We start from the raw sequence: 20003 nt of genomic DNA, 5'->3' as shown, positions 1-20003 counted from the left end.
TATTTTCACTGTATTTCTGTGCTTGTGGCTGCCGTGGTTTGTAATAGTTCCTCTTTATGCTGCTGAACCGTTTCTGTCTCACCTCATTCACTGTATTTTCCATGCGCGCTGCACTTTGCTGCTTCACCTGTTCGCTCTGACTTTCAAGCTGGATTAGCTATCTCCAGAGTCAGGTCCGCCTCTAATTGGAGTCTTTGGGAAATCTCTTTATCCATTATTCCGATGGCGATCCGGTCCCAAATCTGCTTGTCCTTCCCTGCACCAAACTCGCAGTGCTGCACGCACTCATATAGGCTCCACACAAAAGCTTAAACTGTCTCACCGGCCCTCTGAGTCCTTTTCTGAAAACAGGTGCTCATCATTTGATCTTCATTTTTCCTCTTACTTCTGGTGTTCATGCCGGTTGACATTTTGATTTCTGTAGCAAACAAAATCAAGTGCAGGCACAACCGTAGCACAATCAAACGTGCACATTGTGAATGAAACTGCCCATGCTCTGCGGTAGATTGCAAATTGCAGTGAAATGATACAGGTGCAAGTGGTGATAATAGAAGCGACCTAGCTGGGGCAGAGTGAATGGGGTCTGGATTTGAATCAGTACATTTTACATCTAATAAAAGCAAGAATGTTAACAAATAAATTGGACAATATTCTGGTAATTTAATGATATTTCCACAGCTGTGGTCTTGACTGGTCTTGAAATAAAATTCAGAGTTCTCAATATCTGAGACCGAGACAAGACTGAGTACAAATGCGGTCGAGTCCATGACAAGACAGAGATCATCAAAAAGTGGTCTCGAGACCAAGACCGATCTTGAGTACTACAACACTGGTTCTGTCCTGTGGTTGTCGTGTTCCAGTGAGGCTGTTTGATTAGAGCAAAAATCATCATCATTTTGATCAATATTAATCTTCATTATTAAGCACGATGTCCAGGGAGCTCTTGTGTGTGCCGCAATCAAAGTTCAACACGCTGTACAAACACTGATGCTGTCAGGGAGTGGGTGCATGTAGTACATGTAAAGACTGTGACTGGGTGCAAAAACTGATGTAGTACAGATGGAGTGCAGCAGCCAGTGCAACACATATTTTGGGCTAATGTAGCATCATCACAGCACACACTGCTTTCTATGTGAAGGCCTTCAGACTCTGATTAGGGAGTGTTCTTGACCACAAAGTCTGTCTCACAAGGGCAGCCACTGGTCCCTGCTGGGATGCCTCCACAGCAGCTGTCTGAGGATGCAGACGTGGGTGGAGCGAGGACCAGGCGTCAGTGGACTCGTGCACCTCTGGAGACACGAGAGTTCCTGTTGCACTCCACTGAAAGCAGGAGACAAATACCTTTGATAATAATCCTTCCACAGGTGAACCTGTGCAGCCTCATTATCAAATGCTCTATAGAGCAGATTTATTCAATGGAAACAAGATCAAATGATGAAAACAGCATCAGCCAATCACGCTGCAGCATTCCTGCAGGAGGAGCTGGTTGTGATCTCTACACTGATGATAAGGAGAGCTTTTCAAGCAGAGAGAATATTGTGTGATCATCATGATCCTTTAGTGCAGGGATCCTCAAATCCCTGCCTTGAGGTCCGGTGTCCTGCAGGTTTTAGATGTGTCCCTGATCCAATACACCTGAATCAAATGGCTGAATTACCTTCTCAGTGTGCAGTCAAATTCTGCTAATGACTTCTCTATTTGACTCAGGCGTGTTGAAGCAGAAACGCATCTAAAAGGTGCAGGACACTGGTCCTCAAGGCCTGGATTTGAGGATCCCTGCTTTAGTCTATCCTGACTCCTTCCTGTTAGAGAACTGCTGCTTCAGTCAGGATGGACTCATTCACAGAGCTCATTTATTAGCTCCATGGATTAGAAGACAAATGTGGGATTTCCTTCTTTATTATGATGGAATAAAGAAAACAGGACATTCACATCCCACTGTGATATGGGCCAAACAGCAGGAATGTCCAATGAGCTCACTTTACCTGAACTAAAGTCACCACTGCTGCATCCTGCCAGTGGCTCTAAGGAAGAGGCCCCCCCTTCATCGGAGCCTAAAATCAGCTGATTCATATTTTCAGCTCATGTACAGTCATCAGTTCTCATGTTTTCAGATTGTGTTTGTTCTAAATGGAGAACATCAGTGACTCTGTGAGCTGTTTATTAACAGTTCTGGAAAAAGATGCAACAGGTTTGTTGTATTTTTCTGCATGGAAATGATCACAGAGGGACCTGCTGACTTTTTGTTCTCCTGTCCTTGATGTGCTGATACTTGGTCTGAATATTAATGATCAGAGTGGATCAATGATCAGATCATTATTGCAGTGCACAAACAAAGGCAGCTGCAGTGAACTACAAAGGAAGCATCTGTCACTTCACTTTTCATTAGTTTCTGTTTTTGGATTCTCCTGCTCTGTTTCACTCACTCTGATTCTCATACTCGTCTGCTTCACTTTGATTTTTCTCACTGACTTTGATGCTCAATATTTCAGATTCTCCTAACAGGAACATGAGCCACAGGAAATCAATAGAAAGGCTCATTTATTGATTTATAAAACTTAATCCCATTGATGGTCAGAGGGCAAAAATGTGAGACTGTTCCTCTGCAGAGATCACTTTGAACTGGTTGCTCCATTGTTGTTGATGGAGATTTTCTCCTTTGAGACCCCATACAGATATCTACTGTTTCTGTTCAAGCAGACTTCCTGATAGAAGCAAAGTAAAAAGGTTCCTCTATGTGTGACTGTTCAGATAACACTCGTATCCAGCATGAAGTCATCAGACAGGGCCAGAGTGAAGTACAGCTTCCTCCTCTATCAGACACTGTCTGTGGCTGCAACAGGCCTCTCCATACCTGAGAGTTTCCAGTCTCAGCTGCTCCAGCCGCTTCACTCCTGCCTCTCCTGGCTGGTTGTAGCTCAGGTCCAGCTCTCTCAGAGGGGAGGGGTTGGAGCTCAAAGCTGAGACCAGAGACTTACAACCTTCTTCTGTGATCAGGCAGCCTGACAGCCTGCAGACATGACAGATACTCTTAGAGAACAGCAGAGCAGCTGCATGCAGACAACAAACTGCAGCAACAAATCATTTTAAAATGAAATGACTGAAACAGGAGTTCAAAATAACCAAGTCAGTCTAAATGTTAAAGTCTACAAGTGATAAAATCAGTGAAGTCAAAATGATGATCAAATCTACATAAAGTAGGACTGAGGCTGATGGGAGTGTCATTAGTTTTGCTGCTTTTTGGTTTGAATGAAAGTTTTGGTCAAACTAGAAGTCTGAGCAGATGATGGCACTAAATTAAAAGTCTGCTGATTGTTGAAGTTCTTATATTTCATTGTGAGGACAACATGAACATCTGAAACTAATTTGATCACAACCCATCAAATCTTTGCAGAACCAAAGTGGCAGCTAAACATCATCCTCCACTGAACTGTGCTGCTGGTGAGGCTGACATCATTTAAAGGTGCACATGAGGAAAGACTTCATTAAGAATCAGACACAGAGAGAGGAAGAAGAACAAACTGTGCAGAAAACAGGATTTCACCATGATGACCAACATCCAACACTTTTAGTATGCTTTTGCTTTTTGATCAGATCCATCAGCCAGTTTAGAAAAACTCATTTCAGTCCAGATTCAAGGCTCAGGAGCTGATTTAAAGAAATCTTTAAAATAAAGAAACTCAAAAAAGAAAATACTTTGAGCCACAGTTTGTTAGTGTTAAAATTGTATGGAGACATAGGTTGTATTAATGTTTCATACTGTAATTCACAGCTCCAATCATATGGTTCAAAGTTCACTGCAAGCAATAATTTGTGAAATATTGATCATTTCCAGTGCATGCTGGGTAATGCTAGCTAACAGAGTTGGGAGGAGTTCTGTCACTACATTCAACAAAAAGTCAATAACTGACTGTGACTGACAGACTGTATCAAATATTACATTTCTGTTATTCTAAGAGTAGATATTTATGTTGTTTGGGTATTTTTATTTTGTTTATAATTTATGATAACACAGTGTTTTATACTTTAGGTATCACTATTCTCCTCCACAGTGTAGTGGTTTACACATTCTTTCACTGGTTTGATCCAAACATCAGTCCAATCAAACATGGAGCTGCTGCTGTGGTGAACCCTTGTGACAAGAGAGCAGCTTAAAGTCACTTTATACTTCATAAACTACTGAGAGAAAAATGAGCTGCTGTAAAACTATATTAAGAATCACTTGTGTAGAAAATACTACGAATAATTACAATAATGTAATACACCACAAAACTACCAGTGTTATCATGTTTTTGGTCATATTGCTTCAATTTGCAAGTCCATGTTTATATTGATAATGACACACATGTAGAGGTGAAAAAGTACAGATACTTGTGTTAAAAATACTCTACTAAAGGTTGTTAAAGTACCTTTAGTAAAAGTATCTCTTTGGAGCACATTTCTTTCTATTGTTGAGCAAAGCTAACTGAACCTTGTGCTGCAGCTGTCTGACTGTTTTCAGCTGCTGGGAGTGAAGCAGAGTGGATGATGATGCAGATGAGTGACAGACTGATGATGATGATGATGTTTGATGAAGATGAGCACATTAGAGGTCTGCTTCACAGCTAAAGCTCTGAGTCTGAATACACAGGTTCCTCTCAAATGTTTGTTTTTTCCTGAATAATAATTCATAACATTACAGTTTGACCCATAAGAGGGCAGAAACATTAATACAATTACATGAATATGAATCCTGAAATAACTGCAGAAATGTTGATAAAGGTTTATTAAACACACAACAGATGTTGGTGTTTGGGGACATTTTCAATACAGATCTACCAACCAGTGATTTTTCTTGGTAGTTTGGGCCTGGAGTGAGTTCATCTTTTTGAAATTTCAATTTGCATATTTCTATCAGACCCCCCCCCACCACCACCACCACCACCATCCAGCTGCCCCTGAGTTATCTATTTGTTCATTTCTGCCATTTTCTCAGTTACTGGCACATGCAAATATAGACTTCACTGCTTGTAAGCAGCTGTTAACTGCAAGAAAACTGGAAGCTTGTTCAAAGCTAAAAATCTGGTTTTAGATGCAATGAAACAAAAAAAAAAAACACTTTGAAAGAGATTTACAATTAAGGACATGTCAGGATATAAATTAGACGTAACAAGATCTCACATCAAATCACAAACCACATGATCTGACCTGAGTGTCTCCAGTTTACAGCGGGGACTCTCCAATCCAGCAAGCAGCAGCTTCAATCCTGAGTCCTGCAGGTTGTTGTTACTCAGGTCTAGCTCTGTCAGCTCACAGTCTTCTAGTTGAAGAGAGGAGGACAGAGCTTCCCAGCTTCTCTCTGACAGGTTACAGCTGCTCAGCCTGAAGAGATATAACATATAGTGCAGGGTTGTCCTGATGGATGATGGTGTCAACAATGGTCAAAGTGACGGGCAATAGCTCACCAATCTTTTAATCTAATTTCCCTATTAGTGCATTACATTGATATTATCATTATTCTGAGTCATAATCAATTAAATCTGCTTTGCTACAGTTTCATGTTCAGTCTTCCAAAAACACCAAACACTTGCAACACAGACGTGTCTGAATGTCAACAGACACATGCTTCGAGTGTGTGTGTATGTGTGTTGAGTGACAGTGATCCATCACAATAACAATCAAATGAAAGAAAATAGGAAGATATTTCTGACTGCTGGTCTGATTTTTATTTATTTATTTTTAAATCAGAGTTTAATGTAACTGTGCATTCACAGAGATGCTCCTTTATCTCATCTCCTTCACTTGTTTCCTCCACTGTTATCACTGTTCAGCTGATATCCAGTCATCATATGTTCAGTAATTAAGAGGCTGAATCAGAAAGTGGTGATTGTCAACATGCAAATGCTTCTTCATGCTGGAAGTCACTCATATTTTTTTTTTGTTTTAAAGATAGCAATACCACAATGGCAGCTCTTCTGCTGTCAGTCATCGGCGATGCCACAGGGGGAGGGCAACTGGACAATGAAGCAAATTGCCCAACTTTAATACAGTGCTGTGAAAAAAGTATGTGCCCCCTTACTGATTTCTTAGTTTGTTACATATTTGTCACACTCACATGTTTTAGATCAAAGAAATTTTTATGTTAAACAAAGATAACTGTATTTTATATTTACTCAGGTTATTAAATGATGATTTAATCAATTAAGTGAAAATAATAAATGAAATCAATTATTTAAACTACATGTTGTCTAATATTAACAATGGTTATATTATTAAAATTTGTTTGCTGATCTGAAAATATGGAAGTGTGACAAATACTAAGAAATCAATAAGTCTTGACACCACTGTACGGATCATATGAAGAAAGCAATTTCCTGTTTCTAAAATGTATTTAAGTTTTTAAATCTTTGTGATAACTCACAGAGCTTTGTTGGAGGCTTTGACCACTGGCAGCAACCTCAGCAGAGCCTCCTCTGAAGCAGAGTATTTCTTCAGGTCAAACACATCCAGATCTTCTTCTGATGACAGTAAGATGAAGACCAGAGCTGACCACTGAGCAGGAGACAGTTTATCTGTGGAGAGACTTCCTGATCTCAGGGACTGTTGGATCTCCTCCACTAGAGAACGATCATTCAGTTCATTCAGACAGTGGAACAGGTTGATGCTTTTCTCTGCAGACAGATTCTTACTGAGCTTCTTCTTGATGTACTGGACTGCTTCCTGATTGGTCTGTGAGCTACTTCCTGTCTGTGTCAGAAGACCTCGTAGGAGAGTCTGATTGGTCTGCAGTGAAAGACCCAGGAGGAAGCGGAGGAACAAGTCCAGGTGTCCATTTGGACTCTGTAAGGCCTTGTTCACAGCACTCTGGTGGAGAGATGTTTCACTAGAGTCCTGAACTTGTATTAGATAAGCAAATAATTTAAACCACTTGGAATTTGTCTGTTGTTCTTCCAGCAGATTGACTCCAGAGTTGATGAAGGTCAGATGGACATGAAGAGCAGCCAGAAACTCCTGAACACTCAGATGGATGAAGCAGAACACCTTGTCCTGGTACAGCCCTCTCTCCTCTATAAAGATCTGTGTGAACCCTCCTGAGTACACTGAGGCTGCTCTGATATCGATGCCACACTCTGTCAGGTCTGATTCATAGAAGATCAGGTTTCCTTTCTGCAGCTGATCAAAAGCCAGTTTTCCCAGAGACTCAATCATCTTCCTGCTCTCTGGACTCCAGTGTGGATCTGTCTCAGTTCCTCCATCATACTTGACCTTCTTCACTTTGGCCTGAACCACCAGGAAGTGGATGTACATCTCAGTCAGGGTCTTGGGCAGCTCTCCTCTCTCTCTGGTTTTCAGCACATCCTCCAGAACTGTAGCACTGATCCAGCAGAAGACTGGGATGTGGCACATGATGTGGAGGCTTCGTGATGTCTTGATGTGGGAGATGATCCTGCTGGCCTGCTCCTCATCGCTGAATCTCTTCCTGAAGTACTCCTCCTTCTGTGGGTCACTGAACCCTCTGACCTCTGTCACCATGTCAACGCACCAAGGAGGCATCTGATTGGCTGCTGCAGGTCGTGTGGTTATCCAGAGGTGAGCAGAGGGAAGCAGGTTCCCCCTGATGAGGTTTGTCAGCAGCACATCCACTGAGGTGGACTCTGTCACATCAGCCAGGATCTGAGTGTTGTGGAAGTCCAGAGGAAGTCGACACTCATCCAGACCATCAAAGATGAACACAACCTGGAAGTCTTCAAAGCTGCAGATTCCTGCTTCTTTGGTTTCAGTAAAGAAGTGATGAACAAGTTCCACCAAGCTGAACTTTTTCTCTTTCAGCACATTCAGCTCTCTGAAAGTGAATGGAAACATGAACTGGATGTCCTGGTTGGCTTTGTCTTCAGCCCAGTCCAGAGTGAACTTCTGTGTTAAGACTGTTTTCCCAATGCCAGCCACTCCCTTTGTCAGCACTGTTCTGATTGGTTCATCTCTTCCAGGTGAGCCTTTAAAGATGTCTTCTTGTCTGATTGTTGTTTCTGGTCTGTCTGGTTTCCTGGATGCTGTTTCAATCTGTCTGACCTCATGTTCATCATTGACCTCTGCAGTCCCTCCCTCTGTGATGTAGAGCTCTGTGTAGATCTGATTCAGAAGGGTTGGGTTTCCTGCTTTAGCGATCCCCTCAAACACACACTGGAACTTCTTCTTCAGAGCAGATTTAAGTTCTTGTCGACAGAGTGAAACAATGTATTCTGAAAATGCAATAAAAAGCTATTAAAATGAATTATTATATATTAAGTAGGCCAGCATGTTGGTCCATCTCTTGAGACATTAGTAAATATTTTATTTTTGCAGCAGCTTAAATCTTCAGAGAAATCCTCTTACTGCTCTGCAGACGGTCAGCCAGCTACTCCTGCTTCATTCTCCTCAGGAAGTGCAGTCTGATCTTAACAAAAGCCTCTCTGCTTCTCTTCTGCTCATTATCCTCACCCTCCAAGGCCGTGTCACCCTCCCCATGACTCTCTAAGCATTCTGGGTAATCTGGACTCAGAACCTTCTGGATCTTCTTCAGCTCGTTCTTCACAAAAGTGATGATGTTGTCCCCCAGCAGCTGGAACAGAATACTATATGAACGACCCAATCAGACTGAATCGTAGAGCCAAACATCAGATCACAATGAGAATCTACTGGTCTACAGCAAAGATGTTTCTAAAATAAATGCAGTCAAACTTCACTCATTTTAGGCCACTGAGATTAAAAATGATGCTTAGTTGTTGGTTGGTTCTAGTTTCCATGATATGCTTCAAGGTCTGTTTTGAAACCAAAACTTCTTCATTGAAAACAGAAACACTAAAACTTTCAAATCTTATGATGTTATCTCTATTCGACCTTTGACCTCTAATATGACCTTGGATTTGACTTTGCTAATAGCAGGAAATTTGTAATGCTGCAACATAAAATTATTCAGCAAATATGTTCGCTTGAGGCCCACAGACTCCCTACATGGCCCCAAGTGGGGCAGCCCATAGTGTGGGCTGACTGTGGTCATCTCTCACTAAGCAGAGAGTGCCTCACAGCTGGGCCCATTGTAAGCCTGCAGTATATCCATCAGAGGTGGCAGAAGTACAGACATTCTGTCCCTAAGTAGAAGTTCAGATACCTGTGTTAAAAATACTCTGGTAAAAGTTGAAGTACTGGTTCAACTTATTTACTCAAGTAAAAGTTAAAAAGTACAGGCTCTGAAATGTACTCAAAGTAACAAAGTAAAAGTATCTCTTTGGAAGACATTTCTACCAGCTATTTTTGTGCAAAGCTAACTGAACCTTGTGCTATATTAATGTAATAATAAAACTGCATACTGCATATGAACGCAAACTTCATTTCAATCTAAATTCTAATTCTAATGAATGCACACAGCTTGAATACTGTGAACATGAGCAGAGAAAAAGAGAGAATTTTAAAATGCTCTACATTGTAGAGGGTGACTCTGCATCAACTCCTACGCAGAAAAATAATAATCTGTTCTCTGTTTGCTACTTTGAACATCATCACTTCCTGTGTGATCACAGCGTTAGGGTTCCTCCACCTGCTAAATCCCACTTTAACCCTGTGGAAACGTAACATTTTTCATTTTCTTGAACAATGTGCTGTTCAAAGTCCTGTGACTCATAACTTACACCAATGAAATGCAAACCTCTGCATTTCCTCTGTTGGTGCTCTACATCAGTGGTCCCCAACCTTTTTTGAGCCAAGGACTGGTTTAGTGTTAGACAATATTCTTATATGGACCGGCTTTTAAGCTGTGGTGGATTAATATGTCAAATAAATGGTACGACCGTAATCAAAAGTGTGATATTTTCAAAGTATAATAATAAACGTGAATCCGCTCTGTATTCGTATGCAACTCTATCAGCAGTGCCCTCGTAACCTCGCTCCACAGCATGAATACCATCTTTTCTGCCCACAGTGCTCTCTGGACATCATGGCAATGTTTAAAAATGCCTTCAAAATAAGATACACCACAAAAACAAATACAGTAAAAATCGCGTCAAGCCCCGCAATATTTTGAGGGAATTCATTATTGCAAATTTAAGGAATGTAAGGCTTATTGGGGACCACACTCTTTGTTAGTTTAGAAAGTCTGGAGAGGGGCAGTAAGGAGTAGAGTGGGGGTCGCATAACTGAGAGAGCTCTGGTCAGAACTTGGGAAAAACAACTCCTTATTTGGCTTGGGCCCAGAATCATAAAACAACGGGGGCGCGCACCGAGACTCTGAGATTGTCGTGCACTTACTGAGAAGCAACACCTTAACCGCGGTAAGGGATATTATTTCGCAATCTCCAAGCATGCTTTTATTATTCTGCATTATTTTTGATCCCATGTATTATGTGTGGTGATTAATAAATTTTTAATAACGAAGTTAGAAGTCTGACCTTTCCTTCTCTTTATAAATGAACTCGGGAGGACACTGAAACAAAGGAAGCACGTGTCCGACAATGTGATGGATCATCAAATATGCCCACTTGACCCCCACAGTGTCCCTACATGAGCCCCAGTGGGGCTCATAGTGTGGCAAAACTGTTATGGACCCCAAATGAGGTTTTTGTGTGCAAACACACATGTTTATATTTTTAAGAATATTAAAATATTGTACAAGCAGGAGTTAAAGTGGTCTGGAACCTTCAATTAATGAGCAATTAAATCTCACATATTACACATGAATATGACTGTGGTGCTCCAGCTGACATCACAGAGATACTTGCTCAGTAATAACAAGATAATGACATCCACACAAAATGTTCTGATCACTTCCTCTACATCCACGTGTGTGTATCGCGATCTGTATTTTGATCTGTGTGTCTGTAATCAGATTTGTAAATGTGCAAAGAAATCTGCACCACAGATATTAATGGTTGCAAAGTCTTAAAGTTTTTCTCAAGTCACTGAAAACACACGCGTCAGGCCACCAAGCTTTACAATTGGCTCTTTTTACACATGTGACTTCTGCTACATTTCTGCCGCCGCGGAATCTGTGATAGATTAGTGCGTAATCAAGGTCTCTTTAACCCTCAGTCAGGATCACAGGCGGGTTACGTTCAGGTCCACTGGGACTTATTACTTGGTCTAACAGCATCACATTAGCCTGCTGGTAGCGATACACACACATGGATTCATGAACTTTTGCTACAATAATAGCCCCATAGAGAAAAAGCACATTTTCTCTGTGAAGCAGACATCTTTGGTAACAATGTTGAGCAGTGCAATCCACTGGTGTACAAAGTGCAGCATGGAGATGACTGAAAGAACAGATGTAACAGTAGTTGTTGTACATGTACAAACCATAAATATGGAGTCCAGCTGTGTTTGATGCTGCTGGGCAGACTGACCACTGGGAACCTCTGAGCTCTCCTGATCCACTCTGTGAAGGAATCATGAAGAATTAGCTCTCATCCACACAGGGACCAACACAAGCTCAAAGTCCATGAAGTGATGTTTGGATGAAGAGTGAAGCAGATGACTCCCTGTAGCAGCAAAGCTTTACTAGCCCTCAGTGATCCCACTGAGAATCTACAGCTCAGTCTGCAGCTGTTCACAGCTTTCAGCTCACTGTGGTTTAGTCCTAACAGCTCTCACCAACTCCTTCACAAAGATTTCCTTTCAGCTGAAGCGCCCTGGAGTAAGACAGTCTCTCTCTCTGTGCTTTCACTGCTGAGCTCCCAGTTCTCAACAACTTCCTCTGAGTCACTAAAACACTATAGATCGAATGCACTGTGTGAAATGATTTGGTTTGGAAGTAGCACTGATCAATTCGAGCTCTGCTTCCTTTCAACCAATGCCTGCTACTCTTTGGAAATGTCTTTAGGAGACTCAGCATTTCCTTCCATCAATCTGTTTATTAGCTGAAAAATAATCAGTGTGATCTTTTCTATCTCTGCGTATTAGAGGAACTAATACATGCTTCTACATTTAGAAGGCCTGACTGCAGTATTCTGCTCTCTGTTCTACCTACAAATGTTAGAAATAGAAACTAGAACTGATTCAGAACTGCATCCAGAATGCTTACGAGGACCAGAAGGAGAGAAATGCCATCCATCCATCCATTCGCTTCCGCACATCCTGTTAAGGGTCGCGGGGGGGGCTGGAGCCTATCCCAGCTGTCATAGGGCGAGAGGCAGGGTACACCCTGAACAGGTCGCCAGCCTGTTGCAGGGCCAACACAGAGGGACAGACGACCTTTCACACTCACATTCATGCTCTCATTCACACCTATGGGCAATTTAGATTAGCCAATTAACCTAACCCCAGTAAGTGCATGTCTTTGGAATGTGGGAGGAAACCGGAGTACCCGGAGGAAACCCACGCAAGCACGGGGAGAACATGCAAACTCCACACAGAGAGAGGGAGAGACCTGGGCCAAGGTGGAATCGAACCCAGGCCTTCCAGATGGTATTCTAACTGTGAGGCAGCAGTGCTAACCACTACGCCACCGTGCTGCCCTTGCTACCATTACAGCCCCTCAGACATGTGAGGATAGAACAATGATCCATAAACCTTCATGAAGACAAACGTGTCAGCAGGACATCAAATACAGACTCACAAAGGTGTCTCCTGTGTTTGAAGCACAGCTCAAAGGAGCCCCCTGCTGGAGCAGCTGCAGTCCTACAGACACTCAGCCTCTTCACTACACAAACACCTCCTACAACATCCATTCTTTACACTCTGACTGCTGTGTTTGTGCAACAAACTCCAACACACACTGCTTCACATATGAACACAGAAATGTGTGTGAAAAAGAGCTGAGCTGACATTAAACATGATGGAGAATTTATTCAGAAACACTGAGTCAGGAACAACATTTAGACACACATTACCTCTCTGCAGGAGGAGGAACACCTGATTTAAAGTTAAGAGGAGGACCCTTTGACTTGTCGCTCTTTAAGGACACACAGCTGGGTTCAGGTTCAGGTTCAGGTTCAGGTTGGTTCCTGTGAATAATGATGCAGCAGTGATGTGAGGGCTGAGCTGTGACATGGAGAAGAGTCATGGACAGTTAGAGATGGTCATCTCACCTCTGAGCTTTGGTCTGGCTCTCATGTTCCCCACACAGAGTGGTTTTAGAGGGAGGGACTCCCTCCTCTCTGTCCTCACACTGATCCATGCTGCTGAATTCACATCAGCTCACACACACTTTCTACCTTCACCTGCAGAGGAAACACACATCATTCATGTGCACATCAACTGAAATCCTCCTTTCATCATGTGTGCAGCTGAATGCAGTCAGACAGTGTGAGGCAGAGGAAGCTGAAATCAGCTGCTCTACTTCTATTATCAGTATAGTAAATGTATTTAAAACCTGAATGCAGTATGTTCACTGAGATAGAAGTACAAGTAAAGCTTTTAGATAAAATATTTCTTCTATTTCTGCTCCTAATAATTATTTCATTGATATGATCACATTTTAACTGTTGTGACTCTCCATCCTGAAACAGGCTCAGAGCTGCAGCAGAGACACTCAAACAATCCTGAACTAATCTGTGAGAGTGAAGATGATGATAGAAGTTTCAATTTAACTTTGTATTTTTATTTGTGTTTTTAATCAGATTTGACTGGAGGTTCTAATCATGCAGTTCTTCTGATTATTAACATTAAAATAATTTAGATAATGTTTTAAAATAATTACTTTTAATATGGCTTCAAGCTGCAACTCTAGAAGGCCTTTTTGTTTTTTATGAATAACTTTGACATTTCCATTGTTATTATTACCACTATTACTACACACTGTGGAGGGTTAGTGAGAGAGTTATTTAAGTGATATTAGTATGCAGTACTAATATATTATTAACTTATTTATTAACATTAAATGAAGTACATCTAAAACTAGGAGATAAAACATATTTCATGGAGGAAAACTGCCAGATGAATAAATGTTGTTGCACATATGAAAATGAACTGCAGGTATGTGACAGGATCATTGGAGACTGACAGCAACACTTAGAGGGAACCAGTAGGGGGCGCTTTATGATCCCTGTTAAATATTCTCCCTGAATTATGGAGAATATTTAACAGACATGAACTTTGATTCTTCATGAAACATGAACAAATCTCCACCTGTAGACTCTGTTTAAAGGCTCTGAGCTGATGATGAAGACTTTGTTTTTAAACATATCAGAGATGAATGAGTCCTTATCTGCTCTCCACATAATAACATCCACATCAGGACACCAACAAACAAACAGCAACGTTTCCACTTGTGATCAAAACAAAAGCTCAGCGACTCGAATGAATCAAAGTTCCACTTACTCAGCTTCTTCCCAAGAACTTCTTCACGCTGCAGTTTTCTGCTGTCTGGAGCAGGTCTGTGTAGAAGAACAGAGAAAACCCTCTGAATCTGCTCTAATCAGTCCTCTGTGTCTGCAGGCTGCCCTCACATTAAACACATCAACTCTAAAGGAGTCTGAAGGTGCAGCTCACAGGTCAAAGATCAGCTGCTGCTCCCTCATATGACTTTAATCTCTTCAATAATTAACCTGCAACTTCTTCCTGCTATGACTTTGACACCTTAAACAAACCTAAGAACAAGTGAATCTCCTGATCTCTGACAGCACCCAGACTGTTTGCTTTATTTGAATGTGGGCGGTCACATGTTCAGCAATCTGATTCTTTACACTCTGTTAGATCAGCAGCCACTCCAAGTTAGATAGCAATAACTAATACATATTACATAAATCAGAAAGCTTTTTTTCTTAGTTGGTTTATTCAAACATTTTAACTCATCAGGTCAAAATAAGAGCCGATTACAGAAACATTTAAGAGCTGCCAAACATCTTTATATTTATACATGGATAATTTGTCAGTGATATTATGAATGTACACAGCTCAAAAAATGAAAGGAACATTTTAATCAGAGTACTAGTCAGGTAAACCTCTGGGATATTGATCTGGTCAGTTAAGCAGCAGAGGGGGTTATTAATTAGTTTCAGTTCTTTTGGTGTTCCTGAAATTAACATCAGGTGCACTAGAGAGGCAACAATGAGACGACCCCCAAAGCAGGAATGATTTTACAGGTGAGGACTCTCACATTTTCCCTCCTGATCTTTCTGTTTTTCACTAGTTCTGCATTTGGATACAGTCATAGTCACTACTGTATCATGAGGTTTATAGAAACCGACATTATTTTGTGTGTCATAAAATGTCAAACATACAGGATAATTGGATTTATTTGTTTCAAGTATTCAAGGTGCAAAAGCAAATCCTGTCAAATTACATATTATTTTAGTAGCATACTAATTTTTTGTGTGTTTGTGCCTCATATCTATTTTATCTGATGATCTATTTGCTTATTAAAGTCTGAATTTGATTTATAATTCTGGAAGATAACCTGATATATATTTTTACGCTGTATTTGCTCTCTGTGACCCGTTTAACCTGCATTTCCTCTCTGTGACCACTTGAGGGCAGCTTCTCTCTGCTGACGTCAGTGTTTCTCTCAGTTTAATATAGAGCGTCATTATCACACTGATGAACATTAGTGCCGAAACACTGCAGGAAATGTGTCATAATGTCAGGATTATTGGATGTGCAGAGTTGTAGTTACTGACAGTGACCACTGGAGGGCAGTGATCCTGATAGTTTCTCTGGAACAGTCCAGTTCATCCACATTAATATGAAGCTGTTGGTATCAGTGTGGTTAACAACAGTTACAGTAGCAGCACAATTATTAAAACAATATTTATCTCATGTCATCATGTAAGTAATGATTCCAAACAAAATGAGAACATAGAAACAGAAGAGCAGAGTTCCTTCAACAACAGTGGAAATGATCCTTAAACTCTGTCCAATGGTCAAACAAAACAAAAAGCACAAAAAAGCAAAAAACATTTAATGAGTACAACAGGATGGCCACAAGGAGGTTAATTTTGACAACTGTTGTGATGTGTGTTTTCTGGTGCACAACATGTTTGTAATTTCTGTGTGTTTTTGCTGTTTTGCTGAGAAAGGACATTTAGGCACAAGGAGCCTCGCTCGGGTCACAAGGCCTAGGACCAGACGTTTCCTGATTATGTATATTCAGTTCAAAAAGCTAAGGATAATATGTATAGATACGTTTTCTGTGTGTTGGGGCTGGCGTCAGCCAGTCCTATAGGGAAGTCATGTGCATTAGGAAATAGATGTCAGGAACATGGGCAACAGAAAACAGGATGTTTGGTGGTATATTAGCTGAAACTTTCAAATGCTCGAGGAGTCAGGAAGATTGGGACTCCTCTCCCAGTTGGCTCAAGAAGCATCTGTTTGACACTGGCTGTTTTACAATAAACTTTGTACATGCATTAAAACTTTGTCAGCGAGGTGTTTTCTTCAAGAACACACCCATCGAAGATACAGCAGATGAAATTTTCTTACTGTCATGTTGATGAATTAAAAATGCTGCGGGATGTTTGTGCTCTTTTAGATAGTATGAGAAGATTAATCAGACCCACTAATGTATGCTTACAAAGTGCAGACTCAGCACAAATCTTAGACAAAGAAAGGGAAAGAGTATAAATACCAAGCTTAGAAGAGGAGTAGTAGGAGGGGAGAGGATGTAGTCTTTCTCTGTTTTTTTCCTTGCATAACCTCCCAGGAGGGCTTTTTGCTTTTTGCCGTTTTGCTTTGTGTTTGTATATTTCTGTACTGGTAACTTCTTGCAGCAGAACTTGCTCATCGTCATGGATCATTTGGACAGTTTGATTTTATTTGGACTCATACTTAATCTCAGCACGGACTCTCCTCGATCGGAGGGAGTGACGAGGAAGCCGGAGCACGATCAACAGTTTCTTTCTTCTTCTCTCCATCGCTCTGTGTCTTTTTAACTATTTGTGTGCAACTAAACAACCTGCATGGGAACCTGCTCAACCCTGTGATTTGTTGGTAAATATGGTTTTAATTGTGTTTTAATTTGCAGCCAATAAGGAACATGGAGACCTCTAAAATATAACCTACAATTTCACTCTCAGCTCCAACATTCAGACACTTTGATTACAGTGAAAAACATCAACACATCATTAAAACCGCATCAGATGATCCAGATGAGTTTCTATCAGTCTGTAAATTCCTGTGAAAAACAAAAAACTCCCTAAAAAAAAAAAATCATCATTTTCAAACAATGACTGCTCACTGTTTAATAATTTATCACAGTAATCTTTCCTCATCTGATTGTTTGTTGATATTTTTCACATTTAAGTTGAGCCAAGTCTCTGAACTTCAGTTTGATTTATTTATTTTATTATATTTAATGGTCCAAAATCATTTTATCATGAAATGCTGCAGGAACACATTCAGACTCTGTAGCAGGTGTTTCAAAAACTCCTCAGAAATACAAACATGGTTTCTAAAGGTTAAATCTGTTTCTGATGCAGCAGTCATAGAAGAGTCAGCTGTGACTGTTTCATCAATGTGATCGATCACAACACGAGAAATGATCGTCTCAACCTTCATTAGTAGAAACACTGATTAGAGGAGAAAGCTGCCTTCATGTCCACAGACTCACATTTGTAATGATGTAAAGCTCTCAGATCTCTGCCTCTGTGCAGCCGTGACAGTCTGAGTACAACCACATGATATCTGACTAAAACACTGCAACTCTAAAATAGAAACCAATGAGCAGTTTGTTTTCAAAGACCCATTTTTCTCCTTAATGTTTATTGTTGCTCATTAGTAAGACAAAAGTATTTCTTAGCCAGTTAATTAATCAATAAAATAATTGATAGAATACTTGATTACTAAAATAATCAGTAGTTGCAGCCCTTGGTCGGTCTAATCCAGTCTCTGTAACATGATCCTCTCTGTGGGAACAGTCAACACTACTTTCTGTTGGAGGAGAGCCAACAGTTTGTGACGCAGTGTTTTTGAACCAGAGGCCGACATGTTGAATCCAGAAGCTGCAGCACATCTGCATTAAAGAGTCATTTAGAAGATCCACTGTGACACATCCACAGACTGACAGGCAGGAAATCCACAGTAACACCTCTGAGTATCAACTAACTCTGCTGCTGCTACACACACACACACACACACACACACACACACACACACACACACACACACACACACACACACACACACACACACACACAATGATGAATGAAGTCAGTCTCCTTTGTTCTTACTTCCATAACTGGGAAGTCTGGACCGACTCTGTTACCATGAACTATGAAGCAGCAGATTAAATAAACTGCTCACAGCTGATGTTGATCAATAATCATGTGAATCTGTCTGTAAACAAAGAGTGATCCACAGTTTGTGCTGAAATCAGAGCTGAACATTTTCTCCAAACATCACAGAGCAGAAACAAACAAAGTCTACGTTTGGTAGAGATTCAAACATCAGCTGCTGTGCTCAGAGATTTGAATCCAATCCAGACTGTATGAAAAACTGCAGATGGAATAAATGACTGATCCTCCTGTGATTTAATGTCAAGACAAGTCACTGAATTTCAAAGTAAATCTTTGACTATTTTTCTGTTTTTATCAGCTGAGTGTGAAATTTGGATTATTTGTGATCATAAAACATTAGTCATAATAAAACATAAAAACATGCTGACTGTCAGAACATCGTACAGCAGAAAAGCTTCAGTTCAATGATTTCTGAAACAGATTTATGGAAACAAACTCTGGATGGTGTCGTGGTGGTTACACTGCTGCATCACAACCAGAGGGACATCTAGAAGGTCTGGGTTCGATTCCACCTGGGCCTCTCTGTGTGCAGTTTGCATGTTCTCCCCATGTGTGCGTGGGCTTCCTCCCAAAGACCTGCTGTTACTGGGGTTATGTTAACTCGTTACTCTAAAATGCTCATAGGTATGAATGGTTGTCTGTCTCTCTGTGTTGGCCTTATGACAGGCCTGGTGACCTGTACAGTGTGCACCCTGCCTCTCTCTCTATGACAGCTGTGACCATGAGGATAAGTGGACCTCAGAGATGAGGTCAAGAAGGTCAAAGTGACACTGAATGTAAAAATGTGTGTTTGGTGTTTGTGTTGTGACTGATGGTTTTTGACTCTCCTCCTTTGAACCTCCATGTCTCCTGCAGAGCTCAGCTGATCCTGCACACACGTCGTCTGGACTCACATCTTCACTAATCTGACTTTTACACACTTCACAGTTTCTGTTCCTGCTCAAACATCAAAACAGGAAATATGAACAATAAATGTGATGAACAAAGGTCGACTCTGCTCCACTCTCTACACTTCATCTAAAAGCAGCTTTTTACTGTGTGTGTGTGTGTGTGTGTGTGTGTGTGTGTGTGTGTGTGTGTGTGTGTGTGTGTGTGCCCTCGTCTAACTCTGTCACAGCCTCAAAGTCTGTTAAAACTAAAGGTCGACTAAACTTTGACCTCAGTGAGGAGGTGTGGTCGACCATGTTGGTATGTGTGATGTAATCACATTTTCCAAAGTTGTGATTGGTTGAAGCAAACAAACTTTCTTAATAATAATGACCAGGATGGACGGAGAAATGGATCCAATCACTGCATTTCCTCTAAACTACAGGTTTCCTCCAGGAAGTGAATCCACTGATGTTTCTATTTTTGCACAGTTATCAACCATGATGCAATGATTTTGATCTTTGATATTAATGCAGAAATCATTGAGCTTCTTTGAAATGAACAAACTCACCTGTTCATACAAACTCAGTTCTTTCAACACAGCATCATGTCAGTGATCAGCTGATAGGCTTAAACAGTACAGCCTGCAGTCCATCTTCATCAATAATTACTCTTAACTGATCATCAAACCAATGATTACCTGCATGAAAATCTTCCTCTTGAAATAATCTTCATTTTTATATCAATTTTATAATCCAAATGTCTCAGTAAAATGATGAATCCAAACAGATCAATGTTGTTTGTTGGAAAGGTCACAGTGTGGGGATGAACCAAGGCCAACACTTTACCTCAGAGGAATATTTTGACATTTTGGGACCAAACAGATCTCGTCTTACATTTTACAGCCAAGAGATCAAATGAGTAGAACTTGAGCCTCCCGAGCCTTTCTGTGTGGAG

At 40.9% G+C, this 20003-nt stretch overlaps 1 protein-coding gene across 1 annotated transcript in view; it reads right to left on the bottom strand.

The window, feature by feature from the left end:
- LOC115798479 (uncharacterized) overlaps nt 1–20003 on the bottom strand; it is a 214761-nt gene that overhangs the window by 151811 nt on the left and 42947 nt on the right. The window contains exons 11-12 of the mRNA XM_030755332.1: nt 14269–14324; nt 7246–8219 (exon numbers count right to left, since the gene is read on the bottom strand). Of these exons, the coding sequence (XP_030611192.1) occupies nt 7246–8219; nt 14269–14324 (1030 nt within the window). The remainder of the gene's footprint in view (nt 1–7245; nt 8220–14268; nt 14325–20003) is intronic.

Source organism: Archocentrus centrarchus, chromosome 2, assembly GCF_007364275.1.
Source record: "Archocentrus centrarchus isolate MPI-CPG fArcCen1 chromosome 2, fArcCen1, whole genome shotgun sequence".
In the NCBI taxonomy this organism is placed as follows: Eukaryota; Metazoa; Chordata; class Actinopteri; order Cichliformes; family Cichlidae; genus Archocentrus; species Archocentrus centrarchus.
The sequence above is the reverse complement of the archived record's forward strand: the minus strand, read 5'-3'. Positions and strand labels throughout refer to the sequence as shown.